At 39.3% G+C, this 11,245-nt stretch overlaps 3 protein-coding genes across 3 annotated transcripts in view; all 3 read left to right on the top strand.

Moving 5' to 3' along the window:
- ogfod1 (2-oxoglutarate and iron-dependent oxygenase domain containing 1) overlaps positions 1-11,245 on the top strand; it is a 98,395-nt gene that overhangs the window by 23,515 nt on the left and 63,635 nt on the right. The gene's annotated exons all lie outside the window — the stretch shown is intronic.
- On the top strand, positions 139-8,209 carry phf10 (PHD finger protein 10). The gene is made up of 12 exons (XM_076049707.1): positions 139-306; positions 760-869; positions 1,084-1,214; positions 1,499-1,582; positions 1,735-1,859; positions 1,951-2,100; positions 2,226-2,335; positions 2,423-2,564; positions 2,658-2,810; positions 6,096-6,204; positions 6,710-6,898; positions 7,015-8,209. The coding sequence occupies exons 1-12, from the start codon at positions 235-237 to the stop codon at positions 7,110-7,112; spliced, it is 1,473 nt and encodes a 490-aa protein (XP_075905822.1). The 5' UTR covers positions 139-234; the 3' UTR covers positions 7,113-8,209.
- psmb1 (proteasome 20S subunit beta 1) lies at positions 8,783-11,212 on the top strand. The gene is made up of 6 exons (XM_076049757.1): positions 8,783-8,975; positions 9,316-9,423; positions 9,756-9,837; positions 10,043-10,172; positions 10,417-10,523; positions 10,641-11,212. The coding sequence occupies exons 1-6, from the start codon at positions 8,875-8,877 to the stop codon at positions 10,824-10,826; spliced, it is 714 nt and encodes a 237-aa protein (XP_075905872.1). The 5' UTR covers positions 8,783-8,874; the 3' UTR covers positions 10,827-11,212.

Genomic DNA, 11,245 nt, shown 5'->3' with positions numbered 1-11,245 from the left:
TTGGAACAAACTTACTCGTCTGCCTATTTTTGTATTTTGTATCCCTAGATTTTAATCGCTTGAATCGGTCGGTCGGCCCGTCCAGTGCATTGTACACTCCCGTCCAGAAGGTGGTGTCATGAAAACATGTACCGAAGTCTTCAACCATCCTAAGAAAACGTTGCCCGAAGAAGGAATCAAGAGGGCTAGACAGTGGAGATAATTTCAGGGTTTTATGATTAATTTTGGGGGGAAATGGCTGCTGTGCTTCCTGCCAGACCTGCCTGCGATAGTAGCCCCGCTACTCCTGGAGCACAGTCAATAAAGGTAAGAATGTGCTCCTCACAAATAATGCAAACACTGCTCACCTTTGTTTACGGAGCTCCTTTATGGTTGCCTGCAGTGCTCAATGCTAGTTTGCGTGTTAGCAGTTCCATTTAGCAACATCGTCCTCCATAAACAGCATCACTTAGCGACGTTAGCAGCGCCGCTTTGTTATTAATATTTGGAGGGGAAAAAAACCCTGTGCTGTTACTTTTGAGGGTACAAAGTTAATTTCTGGAGTGGTTTGAGTTGGTGTGCGTTGCCGTTACCGCACCGCCTTCATACATTTACTTTATAAACTTTAATTTCAAATCGAAATTCAGCAGCACGTTTAAGTTCTATAGATAAAAGGAATTATGGAATATTAAAATTAATTGGCCGTATTTAAAAAAAAAAAAAATAATACAATTGCACGTTTGATAACAATGCAATCTTGTTTGTTATTTTCATTTGCAGGAAGATGTAATAGAAGAGGAGTCCAATGATGGCAGTCAGCCTCCTAAAAGGCGAAGAATGGGGTCGGGAGACAGCTCCCGAAGCTGTGACACCTCCAGTCAAGACTTGGGGTAAATTTGTTAGACAGATCAGTTGAAGCTTCAATGACGTGTTTTACTTTGAAAGTGATACTGTGCTTTTTTTCCCATCCTGTTACTGTGTGTCTCTCTTTGCTGTGCCATACTTACCAACGTTGTTCACGAAGTCTGTACAATGCTTGACACGCTCACAAAGAAAATAAGGGTTTTAAATGATCACAACTCTTTTTTTATTCTTCTGTTCCAGCTTGACATACTTCCCAGCAGAGAACCTCACAGAGTACAAGTGGCCCCCAGATGACTCAGGAGAGTACTACATGCTGCAGGAGCAGGTCAGCGAGTACCTGGGAGTCACATCTTTTAAAAGGAAGTATCCTGGTAAGATATACAATAGTTCTCTAAACCATGGATAAAAGTAACCCATCTTATCATGTCTGGTCATTTCAAAAATCCATTTTTCATAATTATATGTTATACCCATAGTACTCACTAACCTTTACCCAAATTATACTTGCTCTTCTCTGTTAAATTGCTCTAACAAAACATAGTGATCATACTGAGTAAGTTGTTATGCTACATAGGTCCCTTTTTTTTGCTCTGCAGTAAAGAAGAATGATGGTGTTCCAGCTCCAGTAATCTTCTGTCTTTATGGTTCTCTGTAGATATGGAGAGGAGAGATCTGTCCCATAAAGAGAAGCTTTATCTGCGCGAGCAAAATGTCATTACTGAGACACAGTGCACTCTGGGTAAGAAGCACACCTCAGACCAGCTCAGCACAGCAAAAGTTGAATACATTAGTAGAAAATTCTGATGTAACTGCGAACCGTTTGATTTGTGAGTACTTATCGTATGTGTTGCTATCAAAGGGTGCAGAATGTGTATGTTCTGGTGTTTCTAGGTCTGACCGCTCTGCGGAGTGATGAGGTGATAGACCTGATGATTAAAGAGTATCCCCCGAAACACGCAGAGTATTCAGTTATACTGCAAGAAAGAGAGCGTCAGAGGATCGATAAGGAGTACTCTGTAAGTATGCAAAAATGAAGGAATTACTTTGTGGTTCTCCGTAGTCATTCTCATATTTAGCCATATCTGTGTTTTATGTTGTTCCTTGCAGCAAATGCAGCAGCAGAACCCTCAGAAGGTCGAGCCCAGTAAGGTTCCAGAGTATATCAAGAAGGCAGCTAAAAAGGCTGCAGAGTTCAACAGCAATTTCAACAGGGAGCGCATGGAAGAGAGGAGGGCTTACTTTGACCTTCAGACACATGTGAGTACAACATTGCAAAAACTGATTTTACTGAGTGAGGTTCTGCAGGGATTGGTGGTAGAGCAGAATTTTGGATCACATTTTCTTTTTCTTTTTTTTTTCTTTGCATTTCTTTTTTCCTTTAGATTATCCAAGTCCCCCAGAGCAGATTCAAAGTGCTGGCCCCTGAGCTGACCAAGACAGTGCCCTACCCTGTGGCCCTCATACCAGGACAGTTCCAAGAATACTACAAGAGGTCCATTAGACACTTTGCTATGCGGTGTCAATGTTTTACCTTGATGTTCTCTTTTCCTAATGCTAATCTAAATGTTGTGTATTACAGGTACTCGCCCAATGAATTGCGGTATTTGCCAGTGAGCACAGCTCTGTATGAGCCTCCTCTCGACCCAGAGCTTCCCGCCTTGGACTCAGAACCAGACTCAGATGATGAAGGCAATGAGGATAAAAAGAACAAAAACTCATCCGTAAGACATCAAACTCGCAGAGAACTGCATCAGTTGACAATAGATCAATTTTCTTCACTTTTGTGTTTGACTCACGCGTGACTCCCTCCTCAGGATAGCTCCTCTGGCAATGCATCAGATGTGGAGGCCCAAGAAGGTGGGGGTGGACAAGGCCAAAAATCCAAGGGCAAAGACAAGACATCTACGCCAGGAAAAGACAGCAGCCATCGCCTCTCTGCCTCTCACAAAGCCACCCCAGGGTACAAGGTAGAGGACAAAACAACCTGAACTCTTCTCCAACAACAGCAGCAGCACTTTTCTACCCCTCCCCTCCTCTTTCTACTACTACCACTCCCTTACTCCATCCATCCTGCCACCCCTCCCCTAGCTTTCTTCATTTTGTTCTCTGGCTTCTCCAGATTGACGTCTTTTTAGCTGGGACAACTTGGCAGACGCAAAGTCACGCACTGGGTTCCCGATCTTCAGTTTTTTTTGTTTTTGTGAATACCAAGTGCCCCCTTCCCCACTACTCTTTCTAACAGACTGAAAGCAATAAGAACAATTTAAAGGAACTGTTCCCTTTTTCCGTTTTAACTGCACTTTTACCTTTTGGGGGGTTTCAGTGACAACAAACTTTAACCTTTCATTTTTTACCTTTTGGAATGTCTTCAGAATACCTCTTGTTTGTCCTTGCTTGCCCACCAGATCTTTTGATGGCAAGTACCAGGATGTTTTGGCTGCTAATTTTCCTTTTTCATTTTTTTCAAAGGAAAAGCCTTTTTGTTAGATTGATATAGAAGATATGAGCCACACAAAGATTGTGGTTACTTTAAAAAAAAAAAAAAGAAAAAAAAAGTGCATGAACTTTTACCTTTATAACTGAAATGTAGAATGCACTTAATCCTAATGTTCTAAAAGTGTGTTGCTTTGTTACACAATGTAATGTGTTGTCTAAATGTTACGAGATAGTTGTCCAACTGGGGCTTCAATTCACCCCATGATGTCCATTTGCTGACCCTGTTCACACTGTAGCTGAGTGGAGCTGAGCTGGAAGCTGTCTGTATGTTGTCTGTCTGGGTTTGGACTCTGCTGACACCACTCGCTTCCCCTTCTTTAGTCATGTTGACAACACGCAGTTGTAGTATGTCTCCAGCAGAAGAGGTGAAAACCATGTGTTTTCTACAGCCCACTTTACCAAAAACTAAATCCAATGACCTCGTTCGCATTGAAACTTGTTAAAATGTCACCAAATGAAAGAGTCTGATGGGATGATCCTCATTTCCTGATGAGCCTGGCGAAGTCTGTCAGCTCGGCATTGTGGTGTGGGCATAGTCCTCTCCTATTATCCCCTCCCATGTTTGTTTGAGAAAGCTACTAGTCTGTCATGGTTGATTATGGTTTCTCCTGACTTGACTTTCATATAGTGTGTCATTTGTTGTGCTGCTTTTGACCTCACACTTGGCACGACAGCAGTCAGAATCAGAGGTAGTTGGCAAAATGTCTTTGTACAGATGTACAAAATGCTAAATGCTTGATTTGTTGGGTCCTTAAAAATTATATACAATGTACTGTGGCAGAATTCTCAAAGCATCATAATTTCAGAAAAAAAGAACAGATTCAAAGAATGGATTTCTTATTTCTTTTAATGATTCACTAAGCATAACTTCAAAATATCCACTGCAGTTCATAAATGGTACACTGTTTCTGCTGGTGTGGCTTCCATCTACAGTGTGGGCAGGGACTACTAATGGCTTTTTGAAGAGCACTTTGACTCATGAATAAAAGAGTTATTTACACAACATTAAATTAGACGGGCTCATTGGCTTCACAATGTTCTTCATATGTTCATAATGTTATAAATGTTGGATGTCACGTGATAGCTAATATAATGTGGATTGTCCTATTAAGTGACATGTTCAGGTTAATGACTTTAGCAGTAGAAAGTGTACAAAATTAAATGCATTTTTATTGTACATATATATGAAGGGTCCATGATCTATATTACAATAACTGGAGATGCCTAATATATTGACTTGTGTTTCCCCCCTGATGTTGTTTTCACAGTATGCAGCTCTGATATTGTTTTCTACAGAGGCACAAAGTGAACTTTGATGTGTCAGACACATTGGATTTTAGGGTCATGCTTGAAAACAGTTGAGTTGTACTTTGACGTCAGTTAGTGTTGATGTCGTTCTTTGTGGTGCATATGAAGATTTATTATTTTTTTTAACTTTGCTGTCAACAGGAATCATTACTAACAGTTAAATGAAGGCTTGCTACCATTTAATCCATAGATTTATATGGAATTCATTAGTTGTTTTAACAAACCATATGAATTGCACATTCAGTTGTGCGTCCCAGTGTATGAATCAGTCCTCCAATTGAATGTGATGATTTTTCTATACGAGACCATAGAAAGCTCTTGGGTTCTTTACAGGTTTACCCTGCCTGACTCAGAACTCAAGAGAAGAGTCCTCTTGCATGTTCAGAAGGCACAGCGATTCTTGTGCTGCCTTAATTGGGTCAGATTCAGTCAAATTAGACAGATGTAAAATACTTCCTCATTATGGATCTTTTTGATTGGATTGTGAAAGACATGTTGGCTCACTGGACTGCCGTTGGCACGTGCAAAATGGTTTTAATTTTGCCAGTATAGAAGGTTGCAAAGCGCTGAATTTCAGCATTAGGTAGTGGGCATAAGGGAGTGTTGATGATTTTTTTTTGTCGGGTGTTTGACTAAGCTCAGCTCCTCTTTCTCATTCCTCTGTCCTGCTGCTGTTTAAAAATTAGTTTTCTCCGTTCATAGACATAGTGGATTGCTCCCGTCACCATAGACTTGCAACTGCCGAGTTAAAACTGCTCCCTTCCTGTTGGGGAACATTTCAATGAAGGAATGTCATTACTGTCTCACAATAAGCATATATGAGCGAGATGGCTTTTTTTTTCTCTTCTTCAAGTAGGTTGACTATCGTGAGTGGCCTAAAATGAGTGGAAAATAAATAACCTTTTCCTGAAATTGAGATTTGCACAGATTTTCGTTTTCATTCTTGTTGAGTTCTCTTCTCAGAGATGCTCCTGTGTTATTCAATGAATATACTGTAATATTTATGATAATGCTAATGTGTCAAATAGTTCTCATTTTCCCCATTTACTTGTTGCATCCTGATTTAAATTTTCTTTAGTGTCCCCATGTGCTCTGGTCCTTTCTCTCCTGTCCTATGGTGAACTTTAATTGACCTTCACTCTTTGACTGTCCACTTCTATGTGGGGTAGCATTGTTTAGTGTCCTGAAGTTGCTCCCTGCAACATTGACTCTCATTAGCTGCGTAGAACCCTTCCCTAACTATCAACGAGGTTGTTCAAAATTGTAACTAAGTCATATAAGTGCAATTTAAAATGATTTACATGAACATGCAGCTGTTTCCCCTAAAAGTTGAGAGTTCCTTGTTATCCCAGCTATATCTTGTTTTCTAGAGGCCCTTGTGTTGAACTACTATATTGTCCATGACTGCAGGTTACCTGTGGTTTTATAGCATCATTCTGCCCTTGCAGCCTAAGGTCATTCCCAATGCAATATGTGGCATTTGCCAGAGGGGTAAAGAGGCCAACAAGAAGGGCAAGCCAGAAGCTCTCATTCACTGCTCCCAGTGTGATAACAGCGGTAAGTTTGCCCTTTTGATTTCACAGGACTGTCCCCATTGAAACAGTGTTTGCTATGATTTTAGCTTTCCTGTTTTAAATCAACATTAGCTGCGCTAAAGAAACGATCATTCAAATGCTTATGATTGTCAAGCCTGTCTAGTATTTCGTAGGCAAAGTCAGTCATCCATTGTATCATCATAGCTGTGTGTGTACTGTCTCTTCAGACCTTTTTCGTGGTAGAAGCAGATGTGATTAATGGTTGTGTATTAGTAGATATTGAATTCTCCATCATTTAAAAGTTCAGTAGTAATAATGAAGTGGCAGTGAACTGTTTGACTGTGCTCACAAAGTTCTGTTTTTAATTGTATGCATTTGATTTCCTGTTCAATTTCTGCATGTGTGTGTGTCCTTCTCATGTGTGTGTCCTTCTCATGTGTGTGTGTCCTTCTCATGTTTGTGGCTCCCTGGTTTTATTTCACCCTGTTTTTTTTTACTGTGAATGTGGCTGTGTCCATAAACTTTAGGCCACCCATCCTGTTTGGACATGGGTCAGGAATTGGTTAGTGTTATCCAGACATACCACTGGCAGTGTATGGAGTGTAAGACCTGCACCGTGTGTCAGCAGCCCCATCATGAGGACGAGATGATGTTCTGTGACAAATGTGACAGAGGATACCACACATTCTGTGTGGGCATGGACTCCATACCTACTGGTGAGGGAATTAATCATGTCCTCTTGAACAAAAATCCAATAGACGTTTAAAAACATATTAGGCTCAATCAGATTTTGCTTCTTGTTGTTAATCCATTCATATTCTTGTCATTCCAGGCCTTTGGGTGTGTGAGCTCTGTGACAAAGATTTCAACACGCCGAAGAAGAGGGGCGGGGCCAAAACGCCCAAGAAAGCTACATCGACTAAAAAATGAGCAGCATCTCATTTAACCCTCAGTACCTTGGTCAAATGGACATGTCTGTTAAATGATTCCATTTGGGCTGTACAATTGTGGGAACACTGCAACATTCGGTTCCAGAGAAAATGAAAAGGTGTCACCTCTGCTGCGTCATGAGGACAAAACACACAATAGCCTGTGGTTCATTTTCTTTAGTTAAATGAAATAAGCTGGTGATGGAAACAATTTTCCTTTTGAACTTTGATCACAGTCATCAGGGAATATTTCTGATTTCTGGTTGGAAAATGTGACTCATACCACAAATTTTGGTGCTCAAAAGTGAATAATGTCTCTGAGAATATTTCTGCTGTGATTTATCACTTTCAGGGAAATCTGTTGCATCTCTTTCAATGAATGGTGCTCTTTGGATGCTGTGTTTGTGGAACAGTCAACGCTACAAAAGCCAGTTGATGCAGTTCTGTTTCCATGCATTTTCTTAGGATTTTTCCCCCCCCTAACAAGTAAATAAAGTGGATACATTGTTATAACATTTATTTAATGCAGCAGGCCAGTAGGAAGGAATTCATCCAAACCTTTTCATAGATAATGCAGAGGGCTTATCACTCGTCTCACGGTCTCAATTACTGAAAGGTGGTACAAAGTAATCTATGTAGCTGTCGAGTTTGTACATGTTATTTTCCTATCAAACGTTTATAATATACCACTATTATTCAAACAAGTCCTCTGTCAGTGAAGATATTTTACAGAATTTCTGAAATTCGTTTTTGTACTTTTGTATTTTGAAGCAGATTGTGTTAAGAATGTCAGTAGCTAAAGTCATTGTCACTGATGAAACAGGTGCATTTTTTAAAAAAAATAAATGTTTTTTGTGATGTTTTTTTAAACTAAGTCATCCGTCATTAGTGACTCATGCGGACTCGAATCTCGTTTTGAATGAAAACACTCTGCTGCTGTATTAAAAAGGCACACTGCATGCTTTTGGTTTGTTTTTGTTGTTCTGTTTTGTTGTTATACACATTCAGGATTTAGTTTCTATAATCAACCATTCAAGGTACAGGACCAGGATGATAAAGAAAGATATTGCAATGTGAATAAAATGGCATGTAAAATGATGAATTTTGAAGAAGATACTTGTTTTGGTATATAATACTAATATTATTGTTGACTCCCAAACTCCCATGGATTGAATTATTTTGAATTACAGTTTAATAATTGTGTTACATTAACGTTTAAACAAAATACATGTTGGATAGATACTGATATTTAAAAGGATTATAAGAATGTTCATTATTGAAAGATTGTCTTTAGATGGCTTTTATTTGTATTTATTATTTGCCGGCGACCTAACTAAGTGGTGTAAGAAAATAGATGGATGGATGATATTCCCATATCATAAACACTTTCTTCTCTTAAAGTAGAAAAGATTACAGAAAATACACGTCTCTAAGTCAGCAGACGTTTAAATTATCACAGCAGTTATAAAACGAATGTTCTCTGAATAAGTGAAAACTAGTTTTAGACGAAACTAATGGCTCTCTAATGACTTGAATGCTCAAACTTCCATCTCTTCATCTGCAGATGAGAATTAAAATCAGTACGACGTTGGTGATTTGTCAAAGTCATTGCCGTATTCAATATTCTCTTTAGGAGGCGCTGTCGCACATAGTGCGGCTTAGCGTACAAGTGTACCGATCGTAAAAGAAGCAGCTTCCATATTGCAGTGATACAGCGACTTTACCGGCCTGAGCCTCCGAAATCCTTATTATTTAGTAGAAAAATGTTTTCTACTCAGGCATTTGGAGACACTGGGAAGATGAAAGACTACCATTATTCCGGCCCCGTAGAACACCGGTTCTCACCGTATGCATTCAATGGAGGGTGAGTGTGATTGTAACTGCTCGCTAGTTAGCCGCATCGCGTTTACATCTTAGCGCTAGGCTAACTCGCTAACTGAAGAAAGGAGGAAACAAAACAAATATAAAGTTACTTAGAGATCTACAGACTTGGCTAAGTTTCCCTTTTTTTAAAAAATATGTAATGTCAAAGTACAAATGAAACCGTTTAACTATTGAGAGTAAGGAGGAAAATTAAGTTTAATTACGTTAACAGTTTCAGTTTCGTATCATTCGCTCAGTTTCTTGCAGCTAATGACCGACAAGTATATTATTCTTTGAGGATTGTGCAGCCTCAATAAGAGACTTTACTGTGTTTTTCGAAGTACTGTACTTGCTGTAGCCGGAGACGACTTTGCCATCGTTGCTTCTGACACAAGGCTGAGTGAAGGATACTCGATTCACAGCAGGGACTCGCCGAAATGCTACAAGCTGTGAGTATGCAAAGTCATTGTATGAAATGGGCTTCAGAGAACACTTCTTCTTAAGCGGTATAATGATAGAATTTCAAGTCTTTTTTTTTTGTCTTCGTTTTTTAAGTTAGTCTTTTGTACACTACATTACACTACAATTATTAAGTACTATTAAGTATTAAGTAGTTTGTCTTAATTTGAGAACAAAATAAAAAAAATAATAATTAAAGATTTGTAGAAAGAAAGTTCCTCCATGCTCAGTAAGAAATGTCTATGGAGCAGTTCATTAAAAATAGCAATGAATTTAGAAACGGAACAGTTTCATAAAAGTGTATCCCTTCGTTTCCCCACAGGACAGACACAACTGTCATTGGCTGCAGCGGTTTCCATGGTGACTGTCTGACTCTGACAAAAATCATCGATGCCAGATTAAAGGTGAGACGTCAAAGCAAGTTTTATATAATAAGCACCCCAAGGAGTAGAATCTTGAGTTGATAGAAGTTAAACACAAATGTGTCTGGGTAGAGCGAAAAGGAGGTTTTCAGGTCTCACTTGCCTTTCTCCTTGATTTTAATAACCAGGTTTTTTGAGACTGTTGTTTTGTTATTAACTGTTGAATTTCTATCCTACCCTGCTTCAGATGTACAAACACTCAAACAATAAGTCGATGACCAGTGGAGCCATTGCAGCAATGCTGTCCACAATCCTGTACGGGAGAAGGTTTTTCCCCTACTATGTGTACAATATCATTGGAGGACTAGACGAGGAAGGTAAGCGCTTCATTCCAGAGGTCTAAATAAATATATTTCAAATCTTTAAACAAAAAATAATAATGAAAATTATTTGTCTAATATTTCTTGTGTGTCAAGTTATAACATTGTTCGAAGAATGTAAGAGGTAGTTTCTTGAAATGTACATTAATCGGCCAACCTGGAAGCCGTGTCTTATTGTTTTATTTTAGCCTTGTGAAATCATTTTTTAAATCAATGATATTTAATGTGTGTATTAATGAAGGTAAAGGAGCAGTGTACAGTTTTGACCCAGTTGGCTCCTACCAGAGAGACACCTACAAGGCTGGAGGATCAGCGAGTGCCATGCTACAGCCACTGCTTGACAACCAGGTAAATGGAACACCGCATGCAAAACATGTTCTGTTTAAACTGGTTGAAACGTTCAGTACTGAAGACAAAGAACAATTTTAAATACAGGTTTGTCCATGTTGAATTGCTTTTCCACAGATTGGTTTCAAAAACATGGAGGGGGTCCAACAAGTTCCCTTAACTCAGGAGAAGGCAGTTCAGCTGGTTACGGACGTCTTCATCTCTGCTGCAGAGAGAGATGTTTACACTGGTGATGCCCTTCGTATCTGCATCGTCACAAAGGAAGGCATTGAAGAGAAGACCGTCCCCCTGAGGAAGGACTGAGAAGACCAGCAGTCCCATTCTTTCACGTCATTTTGGCTCTTTACCATCCAAATTAAGCAGGAGTGTTGATCCAGAATTTTTTAATGGCCTAATAATATGTGGAGCGCTTGCTGAACACCATTGTTTCTTCCACATTCCCTCAGGCTTTGTGGTATGACAACTTTTCGATCATCATTCCTGGTCTGAGAAGCAAGTCTCTATTTTGCTTAGCCTCTGGCTCTGTGGGTTTTCCATTACGTTTTCCTTAAATCCGTACTCTGGTATTACTTTTACATTTTCAATAAACGTAAAAAACAAACAAACTTCAGCCTACTGCTGTTTTGTCTTATTACTTTTTGTGGATCCAAATGTTTAATCCTGAAATAAATGTCAGAAGCTTTGATTAAGTTTTTGAACATAAATATTTTTCTTGCAAAATG

Source organism: Nelusetta ayraudi, unplaced genomic scaffold (assembly GCF_046127955.1).
Source record: "Nelusetta ayraudi isolate G7.1 ecotype Tasmania unplaced genomic scaffold, CSIRO-AGI_Nayr_v1 ptg000005l, whole genome shotgun sequence".
Taxonomy (NCBI): domain Eukaryota; kingdom Metazoa; phylum Chordata; class Actinopteri; order Tetraodontiformes; family Monacanthidae; genus Nelusetta; species Nelusetta ayraudi.
Note: the sequence above shows the minus strand (reverse complement) of the source record. Positions and strands in the feature narration are given on the sequence as shown.

Bases quoted from the DNA above. Each gene is read 5' to 3' on its own strand.
- phf10 (XM_076049707.1), top strand. From the start codon at position 235: ATGGCTGCTGTGCTTCCTGCCAGACCTGCCTGCGATAGTAGCCCCGCT. The intron at 2,336-2,422 runs GTCCATTAGACA...TGTGTATTACAG, and splicing joins TTCCAAGAATACTACAAGAG to GTACTCGCCCAATGAATTGC. The intron at 2,565-2,657 runs GTAAGACATCAA...CTCCCTCCTCAG, and splicing joins AAAAGAACAAAAACTCATCC to GATAGCTCCTCTGGCAATGC.
- psmb1 (XM_076049757.1), top strand. From the start codon at position 8,875: ATGTTTTCTACTCAGGCATTTGGAGACACTGGGAAGATGAAAGACTAC. The intron at 8,976-9,315 runs GTGAGTGTGATT...TGTTTTTCGAAG, and splicing joins CCGTATGCATTCAATGGAGG to TACTGTACTTGCTGTAGCCG. The intron at 9,424-9,755 runs GTGAGTATGCAA...GTTTCCCCACAG, and splicing joins TCGCCGAAATGCTACAAGCT to GACAGACACAACTGTCATTG.